At 35.9% G+C, this 15,324-nt stretch overlaps 1 protein-coding gene across 2 annotated transcripts in view; it reads left to right on the top strand.

The window, feature by feature from the left end:
* golga3 (golgin A3) overlaps positions 1–15,324 on the top strand; it is a 39,133-nt gene that overhangs the window by 12,428 nt on the left and 11,381 nt on the right. For both annotated transcript variants that reach the window (XM_056457492.1, XM_056457491.1), the window contains exons 5-16: positions 698–1,392; positions 1,722–1,833; positions 3,774–4,080; positions 6,534–6,736; positions 7,070–7,207; positions 7,486–7,647; positions 11,635–12,003; positions 12,085–12,162; positions 13,197–13,460; positions 13,939–14,033; positions 14,312–14,528; positions 14,913–15,056. In XM_056457492.1, the coding sequence (XP_056313467.1) occupies positions 698–1,392; positions 1,722–1,833; positions 3,774–4,080; positions 6,534–6,736; positions 7,070–7,207; positions 7,486–7,647; positions 11,635–12,003; positions 12,085–12,162; positions 13,197–13,460; positions 13,939–14,033; positions 14,312–14,528; positions 14,913–15,056 (2,784 nt within the window). The remainder of the gene's footprint in view (positions 1–697; positions 1,393–1,721; positions 1,834–3,773; positions 4,081–6,533; positions 6,737–7,069; positions 7,208–7,485; positions 7,648–11,634; positions 12,004–12,084; positions 12,163–13,196; positions 13,461–13,938; positions 14,034–14,311; positions 14,529–14,912; positions 15,057–15,324) is intronic.

Here is a 15,324-nt window from a genome sequence, read left to right as displayed (position 1 = left end):
GAGAGAGAAAAACGCCACACACACTACACCACAACAACTACTTGTAACAACAGTCTAAGATTAAATGCATAGTCCACCTACATCTAACATTAATCAAATTAACCCAATTTCTTCTACTATGCAACAAAAGGGGGAAGAATGATTTTGATTTTGATTTTTTTGGTATTTTATTTTATTTGTTAGACAGTCTAAGATTAAATCCATAGAGTCTGCCTACATCTAACATAAATGAAATTACCCCAATTATTTCTACTATGCTACAAAAGGGTGAAGAATAATTTATTTTTCATAAATTTTTTGTTATTTAATTATCATTTAATTAAATTTTATTTGTAGGACAGTCTGAGATTAAATCCATAGAGTCCGCCTACATTTAACATAAATAAAATTACCCCAATTATTTCTACTAATCAGCAAAAGGGTGAAGAATGATTTTTTTTATTTTATTTATTTAGATGGTCTAAGATTAAATCCATAGAATCCACCTACATCTAACATATTACCCAATTTTTTTCTGCTATGCAACAAAAGGGTGAAGAATTAATTTTAATGAATCATTAGTCTCCCTTTTGTTTCATAATAGGAAAAAAATGGGGATATTTTTATGTTAGAGGTGGACATAATTTAGACTGTCTAACATTATCCAAATGTTTTAACTGTTTCCAGTTTTACATGCTGTCTTATTTGTCTTATTCAGACCCGACGGTCCACTCCTAAAAGCCGCCCCTTTAGCACTTTGGACCCCGAGCTTATGCTCCACCCCGAAGGTCTCCCACGGGCCAGTACTGTCGCCATGACTAAAGAATACTCTTTCTTGCGCACCAGCGTTCCTCGTGGTCCCAAACTGGGAAGCCTGGGAATCCCTTCCAGCAAGGAGAAAAAATCCAAATCATCTCGCTCCAGCAAGATCCACTCTCTCGCTGACTACAAAACTCCTGAATCAGAAGGTTCTGGTGGAGCAGTTTCTGCATCTGCCGACTCGTCGTTTAACTCCCTGCATTCCACCATCAGCTCTGTCTCCACTGTTTCAGAAATCAGCATCAGCTCAGAAACCAACACCCATTCCGAATCATCTCAGCTAATCAGAGACAATGTTTCTGAGGTGGACGGCAGCGAATCAGGCTTCAGAGCTGACGGCAATGACAGCGATAGCTCATCCTATAGTAGCGTGTCTACTACGGGGACATATAATATGTTATCTGCAATAGTCAACAGGCCAAAGGCTCCATATACTGTTGAAGGGAGAGAGATCGCTGCAGAAGCCATGGGCCACTTTCCGTCACTTCAGGAAGTCCTGCAGGCTGCGACTGAAGAGAGGCACATGGAGGAGCTGGAGCAGGACCGAGAGGGCAGCGTGGAGCCTCGCAGTCGCAGGGACAGCTTCTCCAGCAGGTATGAGGACTCTGTTTCCATCGGTTAGTCCATTCTGTAGATATGTTTAGGACAGGGGTGTCCAAACTCGGGCCTAGAGGGCCACTGCCCTGCATAGTTTAGCTCCAGCTTACTTCCACACACCTGCCTGGAACTCTAGTATAACTAGAAAGAGCTTGATTAGCTGGTCTAAGTGTGTTTATTTGGGTTTGGAACTAAAATGTGTAGCACAACAGCCCTCCAGGACGGAGTTTGGCACCCCTGGTTTAGGGCTTTAGGAGAATGTTATGACCTGTCATGAAGGCAGCCTATTTAAGCCTCATGATGAGTGTTGAATTGTCTTTTTGCAGTGTGTCGTATGGGAGTTCTGTGATGGGGACTCATGATGAAATGCTGCAAGTGCTGAAAGAGAAAATGAGGTTAGAAGGACAGCTGGAGTCTCTTTCCTCCGAGGCCAGTCAGGTGAGTTAATAGGATTGACTGGATAGGATTAATTGAACTATAATATAATATAATATAATATAATATAATATAATATAATATAATATAATATAATATAATATAATATAATATAATATAATATAATATAATATAATTTGTTAAATTATTCTTATTTCCTGCATTTCTTTTCTGCAAAAATATTTCTGAAGTACGCACTGTTTAGTAGTCTGGATAGGTTTAGTGGATTGTTTTTAAAAGAAGTCTCTTTTATTTATTTATTTATTTTTTTTGCACCCAGGCTTATTAAAAGTCATTTTAAATAGTATATTTTTAACCTTCATTCAGTTTAGCAGTCATAAAAGCAGTTCGAAAGTCTTGGGATAACCCAGAGTAACACTCCAGGTTTTTCCAAGTATTTTTTAATGTGCTCTATAAAGAGTTAATGGTGGTCTCTTGTTATATTTCCTTAAATGTAATTTATTCCTATGGTAAAAAGTAGAATTTTTATTTAGCTGCATTTTGTTGAATCACTATGGTAGTTTTGGGTTGCATCCGAAATCGCCTATTGCTCCAGTATGTACAGTGCAGAGTGCGGAGTGTTCATAGCGCTTCACTTTTTCCACATATTTTTATGTTACAGCCTTATTTCAAAATAGATTAAATTCATTTATTTCCTCATAATTCTACAAACAATACCCCATAATGACAATGTGAAAAATCATGTTTTAAATATTGTTGCAAATTTAAAAAAAAAAAAAAAACCGAACAATCACATGTACAGTAGTACACCCCCCACCCCCCACCCCACCTCAGTTTAGATGGCTGGCCAGCTATATAGACAGGAGTATGCCTTTTTAAATCATGTCCAATCAACTAAATTGACCTCTGAGCCTGTGAATACTGATGTACATGTAATTTTTCAGCTTTTTTATTTTAAAATAAATTTGCAACAATTTCAAAAAATCATTTTTCACATTGTCATTATGGGTTATTGTGTGTAGAATTTTGAGGAAAAAAATGAATTGAATACATTTTGAAATAAGGCTGTAACATAAACAAATGTATGAACTGAAGCGCCATGAATACTTTCCGGATGCACTGTAGTTCATGTGAATTTGCTACATGGCCCTTAGAGAAGTATGTTCTATACAGTATGAATGTGAGTAGTATGGATGGAACGTGGATGTACTACATCCACCATTTGTCGTTTTCACATGACTTTTCCACGTCAGTTGCGTTGCTTCCCTCCCATTTATGAATTCTCTCACGTGGCATCATGGGATAGTGTAGCGTCCATCAAATGCGCACTTCAGAATCTTGTCAAAAGTAGTAGGTCATCCGAGTACTTTCAAATACTATGAATTCGGACAAACAGTACTACTCATCTTGCATGCTGTTTTAAAACTATATAGTATGGAAGTATGCGGTTTCGGATGCAGCCTAGATGTCATGTGATGCTTTTGAAATCATTATGATGCTGATTTTGATACTTAATATTATCAATATTAAAACCTTTCATTGAAAAAAATCAATTTAGGTGCATTCTTGCTGAATAATATTAATTTATTTTTTAAATCTTACTTAAAACTATGAATAATATAGTTTATATACAGTTGAAGTCAGAATTATTAGCCCTACTGTGAATTTTTTCTTTTATTTTTCAAATATTTCTCAAATTATGTTTAACAGAGCAAGACATTTTTCACAGTATTTCGTATTTTTTCTTCTGGAGAAAGTATAATTTGTTTCATTTCGGCTGGAATAAAAGCTGAAAAAATATATATATACAGGGGAGCTAATATTTAAGGAGGACTAATAAATCTGACTTCAACTGTAGGTGTTTGTTAAACCGTTATACGTTATATAGAATTGATATATCCTATACTTAACTACAGGATTCTACAAGACTATAATTTATCTTTAAAAGTGGTTAGCATCTAAAACCCATTCTCCGTTTCCAGGCTTTGAAAGAAAAGACGGAGCTCCAGGCACAGCTGGCCACAGTAAGTGCTCAGTTAAAGGCCCAGGTGGAGCAAACCCAGGCTGGTCAGGAGAGGCAGAGCACCCTCAAAACAGAGGTGACGTCACTACGCTCCAACTGCTCTGCACTGGAGAAGGCCATGGTGGACCTCCAGGCCAATCTGGAGGGGAAGAACGCCAGCTTGTCCTCGCTAGGCAATGATCTGCAGGTGGCCGAAGAGCAATACCAGAGGCTGATGGTCAAAGTGGAGGAGATGCAGCGAAGCCTCAATACCAAGGACAGCACAGGTGAGGACGAAGTGCGAGATATACGTGTCAGGGATGAGCCAAAACAGTTGGGATACTTAACATCAGCGTTGATGTCCAATAACTATATTAAAAGTATTGCAATTATTTTTAAAAAACTATTATTTTAAGTTTTTATTTATTCATAAAGCTGTGTGCTGCAGACCTCTTGGCCAGGTCACCCTTGTAAATGACATCTTGATCTCAATGATCTAAATTTTTTTTACCTGGTTAAATAATAATAACTCCGAGCGCTTGAAGGGATAGTTCCCCTAAAATGAATATGTACTCCCTAGGGTTGCACAGTTTACCGGTGCTTGGGTACCACCGCGATACTATGGCTCCAAAATACTGCCGGTGCCTCTATAGTTTGTAAATAGTAGTATCGTCATTAACGGTTCTACAGTAGTTAATGTTGCATGTGGAAAAAGTCACTAAATGCTCACACATTTGTGCCAGCAAATAATCAGTAGACCCCTTTATTTTAATTTAATTTTAACAGTCTGCATTAAGGCTGCAACACTGTAGAATATGTGCCTTTTATAGTATTGCACGTTTTCTGATGCTTCAAACAGCCATCTGAATCAGTTCATTTATGTTCCTGCGAATATGATTTAGCTACAAAGACCGTGACAATCTCTTAAAAAGAACAACTCACTAAAGTGAAATTTGAAATTACTTTGGATTCTTATCTGATAACACTGAAAAAAAAAAAATACAATAGATGGGAAAAACTGAAACTAGCAACAGCTGAACACTAAGAAAACAATAATTCTTTACTTCATATTTGGTTAAAAAAAATCTCTTCTTATAACAAATTTAATTTGGTATAAATTCTATCTTAATGTATTTTTGGTTAGTTTTCAACAAAATAAACAAAAAACAAATAACATTTGAGGTGAAGTGACTTGCGTCAAAAGTTAAACAAAAGTGAAATATTCTTAATGTCTTATTGTTAAATGCATAACCAAAAATAAATGAATGGCATATTTTAAACTCATTTCACATGACAAAAAGCATCTGCTTCAATAACTAAAACTCTGCGTCTGTCTCCGCAGCGCTTGGCTAATATAAACGAGGAGCCTGTATGAATCATTCTGTCAGATAAATATGCTTAAAACACATTCATATTTTAGAGAAAGCGACCCACCCGCAGTTATGCTTTATTTTTTAATAGAAGACCCGCGACCAGCACCAGCTCCCCAAATAACGGTATAAGGACATCTATTCTTCTGAATCAAGTGAAATGATAAACTTTGTTGAATAATGCATGTATTACGCGACAGCATTAGTCTGTTGTTTGTTAAAATTAGCATGTGTTTCATACATCTGTTTTCAGGTGAGTTAATGATTAATGAGCCTTTAAATAAATAAAATAAGCCATATGGCCGAAAACACGGATATGTTTTTTTCTATATAACGTTTGTAGCCTATGATGCTGTTGACTATAATGGAAAGATGGAGCATAAGTGACCGAATGCACTGATGCGCATGATGGCAAAGCTATGCCAAAAAGAACAGAGCACGCACGGTGAACTACAAGAGGATAATTGCACAAACAACTGAGCCTAGATGCGATGAAACGATTGCCCGCAAGCTTGTTAAACCATCCCGTGTGCACGTCTCCTGTGGGCCCGATAGATGCCCTACTAAAAAAACCAGCTTAAATCAGCCTAAGCTGATGACAGAAGCGAGAAAACAGCAGTTTAGTAAGCATTCAGTCAAGTCATGTTTGTTTTTACAGTGTCCCTTTTATGGGATTTTCTAAGCAGCTTTACAGTATTAAACATGAAACTTCTACGAATAAAATCTAAAAATGTGAAAATAAATAATGTTTTCTTTATGTTCTTTATGATTTTTAAAAGATCTTTTTGTGGCATTTTTGCCTTTATTGTGATGGGACAGTAGTAGTCGGACTAGAAATAATGTTAGAGAGATCGATGGTGACAAAATCAGAAAAGGTCTGCAAGCCGGGGTTTAAACTCCGGACAAAGCGAACTGCGTAGATATACTCTATGTACTTATGCACTGTGAACTCAAACTATTTAGTGTATGAATGAATTATGGACTTTATATGGTTATTTTGTCATTAACCTTTCATGTCTTAATGTCCCACCCCCTGCATTATGTCATTAACCAACAGTTGACCATTTCCATGAAACTGTGGTAATTTAAAGATGACCAGCAGATATTTTTATAGAAAGTTTACCTTGTCTGGCTGTTTTTGCACTTTCAAAGCAAACTCCAAACCAACTTTAATATGCCCTGATTTTGTTTAAATGACACCCCAATTTGTTTCCTTAAAGCATCGAAGCCTCGATCATGCACACTTAACCATGTTACAAAAAAGGAAGGAAAATACTAAATTTTTGTTTTAAATTTTGATATAAACAGTTAATATTAATCTCAAATTGTAAATTATTATAAAATGTTTACATTCTGATTTCTGGACGAAGTGTCAGATTTGCGGCAACAGATGGGAGGCCTGCAGGCTCAGCTTCAGCGGGTTCAGAGCGAGAGGAATGCTCTCCAGAGCAGACTGAAGACCTCACAGGCAGAAGTTGACTCGCTGCAGCAGCTTCGCCTCTGGTACCAGCAGCAGCTCAATCTGGCACAGGAGGCGCGAGTGCGACTGCAGGGAGAGATGGCAAACATGCAGGTATAAAGGCCCACTGTGGTCATGTTGTGCATAGTGTTTATAAAAAGTTGAAAACATTGTAAATCTTGGTAGGAGATGGGTGGATCGTGATGGGGTGTTAATTTTTAACCCATGATTATGTGTATGTTAGCATTGCCAGTTTGCCATTGTAAGTGTTTTTAAGTGTCAGTTTGGATAAATTTCATGTGTCCTTGTACAGTTAAAAAGTTTTATATTTTATAAATCTATTATATATCTATTTTTAAAAGTACTGACTCCAGACCTTTGGTTTGAATTGTTTTTAGATCCTGTGGGTATCAAGAAGTTTGAGTTTATTTGTATATTTATTTTCAGGCGGGTCAGATGTCTCAGTTTGGTGTGTTGGAAAATCTGAAAATGGAGAACGTCACTCTGTCTCACAAACTCACAGAAACGAATCATCGCTCCATAAAAGAAAAGGAACGGATTGCTGTACAGCTACAAAGCATAGAGGTCCGCATACTAACACTTTCTTTCCCTGACTTTCTTACTGTCTGTCTGACTTTTTTATTTATTTATTTTTTATACTTTTTCTAGCAGATTTAGTATTATATGTTCTCTGAAATCAGACCTGTTAATGTCAACTGACTCAACTTCAGTTTAATATACTTCATGACATTACACATTTTATTTAATTATATTTTTCTTTTTTGTGTTTTTTTTCTTCCATTTAATAAATTCTAAATAAGTTGAAAAATGACAATTATTATAATAGCCTGATTCTTATCCAGGCGGACATGTTGACTCAAGAAGCGGCCATACATCAAATCCAGGAGGCCAAAACGATGGTGGAGGATGATCTTCAGCATAAGCTGGAGGAGTTTGAGGAGGAGCGAGAGCATCTTCTCAAACTAGCCAACACAGCCACAACACTGGAAAGAGAGCTGGAGCAGGTATCTAAAAGCTCACTTGCACGCACACACATATATGCATGTTCAGTGAGGGTGTAATATAAGTTTGTCATATGTTGCTTTGTATTATAATAATAATAATAATAATATCCATGTTTCCATCAACCAATTTTTGTGCATGTCTTGTCTTATTACATAAAAAACACAGAAGTAATACACCAATATGTCTGTGATTCTAGAATTGAAGGTACATTTTGTACAAGATAAAGTTTTCTACAAGATCACACATTCAAGCTGCCATTATCATGAAATATGCGTCCAATTGTTATCTTTTTTCTGTTTACTCTAATTAGTTAGATAAGCATCTGCATGAAATGTCTATTTTTTTTTTTTTTTTTTGTATTATTTGTAATTTCAGTTATAAAAAATACATTTTATGACTCTCTACATTTTGGTCAACTCTGTTACGTCATTTATATAAAAATGCATAGGAATCTTTGGCGCAATGACAGAAAAAATATGATCTCAAAAGTGATCTCACTTCCTTTGCCCTGAAACTCTTCAAAACATTGATGCATGTCATTATTAGAATACATCAATAGTAGATTAATTATTTGTCAACATTTTTTATTGTATTGATATTTCATTGAATTTATCATTTCATTTTGAAAAACAAAATGATAGAAATGCATAAAATTGTGTTTTAGAAATGCCATGTGGTATCTGGTTAGAGGTTAGCTTCTTGAGATAAAGCACAAAATAGTGAAAACTCTGTTATTCAACTCTGTTATCTGTAAGTTTAACAAAAATTTGTTACAGAATCCAATGTTCCTCATCAAAGTTAAATATCTTGCATTATTTTACCTTGATAATGTGTTCTGTTTACTGTAAATCATACGTTTGTTGCAAGTCATTCCAGTTTAAGGGAAACTAATAGAAAATAGCTGAAATTTACCTGCAATTCTAGAATGAGTCGTGCATGAAGTTCAGATACATTTTTATCTGATAAAAAGATATTCTTATAAACTATGATTGAAATGCATTTACCAAATTATTTCTTTGCACCAAAGTCATGTGATTTTTGCTTCAACAGATGAAGTGTTCCTATAACTAGACTAACAAGTGAACCTATTTCATCTCACACTGTCTCAGATGTTGTCTTTATTTTATTATGATTATTTAGGCGGTTTTCACCTTTGGATTAGACAGGACAGTTGAGTATATAGAAAGGAAAGTGTGGGAGGCAGAGAGAGGGCTAGACTCAGCAGAGGACTCAGGACTCAAACAAATCAGTGCTTTAAGTCAGCACACTTAACCACCTGGCTATTGGCGCTGACAGATGCTGTTTTAATAATTCTGCAATAGCGGAGTTAAAGTTCACTCAAAATGATTTTGTGTCTCATCTGCTGCTCTGAGGTTCAGCTCATTTACGATAAAAAAACAGATAAAGTGGTTTTTCAGCTTGCAAAAATAAATATTTATCATTATTTGTAAAATGCACTAGTTTCCCCATGCAATTCTCTTGAAACATGAGATAGAAGTGTTTTATTTGCAAATGTTTTATATCAGAATCAGAATTAGTTTTATTGCCAAGTGTGCTTCACACACACAAGGAATTTGTTTTGGCTACAGAAGCTTCCAGTGTACATAAAGTGACAAGTGACAACACAAAATAAATATGAAAAAAAAAATTATAAACATTAAACAGATGCGGTTAGTGAAGAAACCTGGATGTTGAGTTGTATGTACAGATTGTTATAAATATACAGGTTATAAGGTGCTGTGTACAAGTGCAAATGTAGAAGGTATTGCATTGTATATTGATATAAGGTGCTGTGTACAAGTGCGTATGAAAAAGTATTGCACATATTTATTGCACAGTTGGGGAATATTTAACTGTTCATAAGGTAGACAGTCTGAGGAAAGAAACTTTTCCTGTGTCTGGCTGTTTTTGTGCTTGGTGCTATGAAGCGCCGACCAGACGGTAACAGTTCGAACAGGTAGTGTGCTGGGTGTGAGGCGTCCAGAGTGATTTTGCGAGCCCTTTTACTCACTCTGGAAGAGTACAGTTTTTAAAGTGTAGGAAGGGTTGTGCCAGTGATTCGTTCAGCAGTCCGGACTATTCGCTGTGGTCTACGGAGGTCGGTTTTGGCAGCTGAGCCGAACCAGACAGTGATTGAAGTGCAGAGGATGGATTGGATGACAGCTGAGTAGAACTGTACGAGCAGCTCCTGTGGCAGGTTGAACTTCCTCATCTGATGAAGGAAGTACAGTCTCTGCTGGGCTTTCTTCACAATAGAGTCTATGTGAATGTCCCACTTCAGATCCTGAGAGATGGTGGTGCCCAGGAACCTGAATGACTCTACTGCAGCCACAGTGCTGTTCATGATGGTGATTGGGGGAGTGCAGGGGAGTTTCTCCTGAAGTCCACTATCATCTCCTCTGTTTTGAGCATGTTCAGCTCCAGGTTGTTGTATCTGCAGAATAACGCCAGCCGCTCCACCTCCTGTCTGTATGCAGACTCGTCACCGTTCTGGATGAGGCCGATAACAGTAGTGTCGTCTGCAAACTTAATGAGTTTGATGGAGGGGTGGTGACCGAGGAGCAGAGCAGTGCTGTTTTGTGACAGTTTTCATCCTGTTATTATAAGACTTTTAGGTAACACTTTATAATAACTACACTCTATGAATCATTTATTAAGCATTAGCATCTAGTGAATTCATTATTTGTTAAGCATTAACTCTACGTTAATAAGCGTTAGTAAGCAGTTTATAACTGCAGCTACAAATGCTGTTTTCTTGACTTATAACCACATTTATAATGTGCTTAATAATTGCACTTTCATACTTTAATGATTTAATTTTCTTGACTAAATTAAGTATTGCATTATTTACCAACCATATGTTTTTAAGAGTAGTTGGTGGTTAAAATTATTCAGAATGAGTTAATAAATGATTAATAAACTATTCAAATTAACGTTTATAATTCTTATTATTCATGCATATAGTAATGGTTACTATGTATATAAATGCTTTATTAACTCAACTTCATGCAGTTTTGTGACCTTATCTAAAGTGAGGACTATTTATGCTTTTTAATCCCTTAGAAATGACAAATAAAGGCTTGGTATCAAATGAATGAAAAAAGTAAAATTACTGTAAAGTTTAAACATTGCTGAATAACAGGAGTGTCAAAATATGACAAAATTGGATAAAACAACAGCAATATAATAATTTAACAATATAATAGGATGCAATGTTTAAACTGTACTGTAGTTATATTTTACATAAGATTGCAAAGATTTATTTTTCATTTAAAGTACAGTTTCATTATGTATCTTCAAAGGAATAGGAATGAATAATGTCGTTTATTTAAATTTTTCTTGTTTAGAATTTAACTAAGCTTTTAATTGTCATTTAAAGTATGAGGGATTTATAAAGCATAAATAGTCCTCACTTTAGGTCACAAAACTGGATGAAGTTGAGTTAATAAAGCATTTATTAACACACAAACTAACTATGAGTATATGCCTGAATAATAAGAATTATAATGTTAGTCTAATCATATTAATCATTTACAAACTCATTCTGAATGATCTTAAAAACCACCAACTATGCCTAAATAACTGGTTTGTAAATACTGCAATACTTAATTTAGTAATGAAAAATAAATCATTAACAAAGTATGAAAGTACGATTATTAAGCACATTATAAATATGCTTATATGCCAAGAATACAGCAATTGTAGCTGCAGTTATTAACTGCTTACTAACGTTTATTAATGTTGAGTTAATGCTTAATAGATAATGAGTTCACTATTTGGTAATGCTTAATAAATGGTTCATAGTGTGTAGTTATTATAAAGTGTTACCGACTTTTGAACAGGACTACATTTGAAATATTACATGAGATGGCAGTGTTTTATGTGCAAATGTTTTATAGAATATTTGAATCTTGCAAATAATGTAAAATCACAACATTGTATGTAAACGCCGCTAATATCTCTAACACTGATGCTTCTCCCTCTAGGTCAAACTGGTTCTCTCCCAAAAAGATTCCCAGCTGGAGTCTTTGCAGCGCGAGCATCTAGAACTGATGAAGCAGCTCACCACCACTCAGGAGACCCTCCAAACCAAAGAACAGGCCCTTAACCAGCTGGAGGCCCGCTATCAGGAGCTCCAGGTTCAATTGGAGGAGCTACAGACAGACGCCTCTGCTAAAGAGGAAACCCTGCAATATCTCCAAAATGAAAAAATAGTCCTGGAAGTGGCTCTACAGGCCGCACGGGCTGATAAGTGTGAGCTGGATGAGGGAGCGGAAAAGCTTGGAGAGGAAGTGCTGGTGGCATCAGACACTCTTGACCAGCTTAGACAGGAAGTGCAAGTTAAAGCGACGCAGGTGAGATTTGTGAATCGCTGAATGATGTGAAGAATTTTAGGATGGGATGTGATTGAATTTTTTTTTTATTTCTTTAAAAAGATTGAAGCTCTACAGCATGAGAATGGCACCCTTAAAAAGCAAGCACAGAAACTGAAAGAGCAGTTCATGCAGCAAAAGGTTGGTTGACCTAAAGATCTCACTTCCTTCAAATGTGTTGACTGAAATGTAAGATTTATGCATCTGAAAATGCATTTTGGATTACACAGCTTTAACTTAATCGACTTTCATATTCAATTTGATGAGACATATTTCATTTTTAAGTCAAAAATGTATGAAACAAAGGAAAAAAAGTCTAATTTTTAATTAACTCCTAATTAGTTCTTTCAATACTATTATTCTGTTTAATTTGTAATTTATGTAATTTAAATCATTTTTATAGAAGATTCAGAATAATATTAATTACTAAAAATTAAATATTAATATTATTAATTACTGTTAAATACTTAATACAAACTCACAAGAGAGAGAGAACCTTATCATTTTATTTATTTATTTTTAATTATTTAAAAGAAAAATTGTAAGACTAACAGAAATCATCAGATTATTGTATTAAAGCTGTAAAAATTGTTGTACTCATTAATAAAACAAATATTTTATATTTCAGGCTTAAATAATTTTCTTGAATATGGTTATGGCACAATCAAATGAAAAACATCTATGTAGACACCATAGAAAATTTGCATTAGTCTGAAGTTAACGGTCCATGATTTTGTCAGTTTATGAAACATTTTGCTTTAGTAAGGCAATAAAATGTCTCTGATATTTTTGGATGTTGAATAAAACTAGTTTTATTTAACAATTTTTATTTTTTTAAACCCAAAAATATACATTTGGTGTTTGCAAAACGAACCAAAAAATAGTTAAAGTGTACTTGATCAGCTCACATTTACATTTATTTATTGCTTCATCCAAAGCAGCTTACAAATGAGGATATAAGAGCACTTAAAATCACCACAGAGCATAACTATATAGATTCCCTGACAAGTCTAGAGTTAGTTTAGAAGTTTTTTTTTTATTATTATAGTAAATGAGTGCTTGAAATGGAAGGAAAGTGTCTGGTGCATATGGAGAGGAAATGGTGTGCCTCCTACAGGTGGTTTGTCAAGCCCACACACCTGCATGAATCGCACTCTGCTCTACTCTTTCTGCAGGTGATGGTTGAAGCTTACAGGAGGGATGCCAGTTCAAAAGAGCAGCTGATCTCTGAGCTGAAGGCTTCTAAAAAGCGACTGGTGGCAGAAGTGAAGGACCTGAAACAGGAGCTGTTGAAAATGGAGGGGGAAAAGAAGAGTGCAGAGCAGGAACAGGCTCGCCTGCAGAAGGAGGTGGAGAGAGTCCAGCAGCAAATGAACGGTCTGGAAGCACATTTACAATCTGTACAGACAGAGAGAGACCAACTTGACTCTCAACTGCAGGTACACACACAATGCATCATGGATAAGTTTATTCGAGATATAGAATTCAGAATCTATAATTAGTTTTTGGCCTTTTTAAAATGCAGTGTATTTATTTAATCTATAGTAATGGTAAAGACATGTTGGCTAAAATTTTCCAAACCAGTGAAATTTGCATGAGAATGCATTTTAAAAACAGTGCCGAAGAAAATTCATGTGAATGATTTACAGTAAACTCCTAAATTAGAAAACACTGTTATATCTCATTTACAAAACAAATATAAGGTGTGTGTGTGTGTGTGTGTGTGTGTGTGTGGGGGGATGTATACATATACACATACATACTTGCATGCATACATACATACATACATACATACATACATACATACATACATACATACATACATACATACATACATACATACATACATACATACATATAGATATACATGTACATGTACATATACACCATATTTTGACACTCTTGTTATTTCTCCAGTCCCTTCAATTTGACCAGAACCAGCTGGTGGCAGTGACAGAAGAAAATGAAAATCTGAGGAAGAGGGTTGAACAAATGCAAAGTGAAGCCAGAACGTGAGTCACAATCGCTCTGCCTCTCCTGCCATAAGGGTTTCCATAGCGATCAATGCTGATGTCTTTGACATCATGGACGCATGAAGTGACACACACACAAGTGCTCAAGTGTGTTTACTTCTGATCTGGCATGTCAGCATTGAAGCATAAGGAACTTGGTTGCATTTTTCCTGTTTTATTAGCTTATTAAATAATAAATTGGAAAGAGTTTAGAGGGCAATAATGATGAAGTAGACCAAAAAATGAACTTCTATGTTTCCTGCTCTTTCCTCTTCTAGGGCAATCTCAGAGCAGAAGGTGAAGATGAAGCGTTTGGGCACAGATTTGACCAGTGCGCAGAAAGAGATGAAGGCCAAGCATAAGGCCTATGAGAATGCAGTTGGCATTCTGAGTCGCAGGCTACAGGAAGCCCTCACCGCCAAAGAGACAGCCGAGGCTGAACTTGACAAACTTAAAGCTCAGGTTGCAGATGGGGGAAATAGCCAAGAACTTCAGGTAAACTGATAGTGGACAAAATGAAAAGTGTCCTAAGAACCTTAAAGGGATAGCTCACCCAAAACTGAAAATTCTGCCATCTTTTACTCACCCTTCACTTTTTCCAAACCTGTTTACCATTCTTTCTTCTGTTCAACATGAAATAATTACTTTGATAAATGTTGGAAACTTTTAACCATTGACTTCCATTGTATTTGATTTTCTACTGTCGGAGTCTCTTGAGGTTGAGTAAATAGTGAGTAAATTGTCATTTTTGGGTCAACTATCCCTTAAGGACGCATTTTCTCCAGCTCACACTGTTGAATATTTGTATTATTCCAGGGGTTTCATGCAGCGTAGTTTCTGATAGCTGATTGATTTGTGTATTTGTCGTCTTTGCTTCAGGCTAAGGTGAAAAGCCTGCAGGGAGAGCTTCAGGCAGTGAGCCAGAGTAAAGCCATGCTGGAGAAGGAGCTCCAGGAGGTCATCACCCTCACCAGCACTGAGCTGGAGGAGTACCAGGAGAAAGTGCTGGAACTGGAGGATGAGGTGAGAGAAAACAAACAAAAGACCATTTCAACAAAATAGCAAGAAGTAGGGGTTATCGAGTAACATTTTTAAACATGCATCATCTGACGTCAACAAATTATAGATGTTTTTTGTTTTGTTTAGTTTTTTTTTCTGAATAAACACTTTGTTTGGACTTGGTGAGCATAAAGCACTTATTTTAAAAATGCTACCAAGGCTGCATTTATGTAATTAACAGTACTATTGACCTTGTGCAATGCGGAGGTGCACTCGTTTTGCAAACGATTTA

Source organism: Danio aesculapii, chromosome 5 (assembly GCF_903798145.1).
Source record: "Danio aesculapii chromosome 5, fDanAes4.1, whole genome shotgun sequence".
NCBI lineage: Eukaryota > Metazoa > Chordata > Actinopteri > Cypriniformes > Danionidae > Danio > Danio aesculapii.
This window is presented reverse-complemented; position numbering and strand designations above follow the sequence as displayed.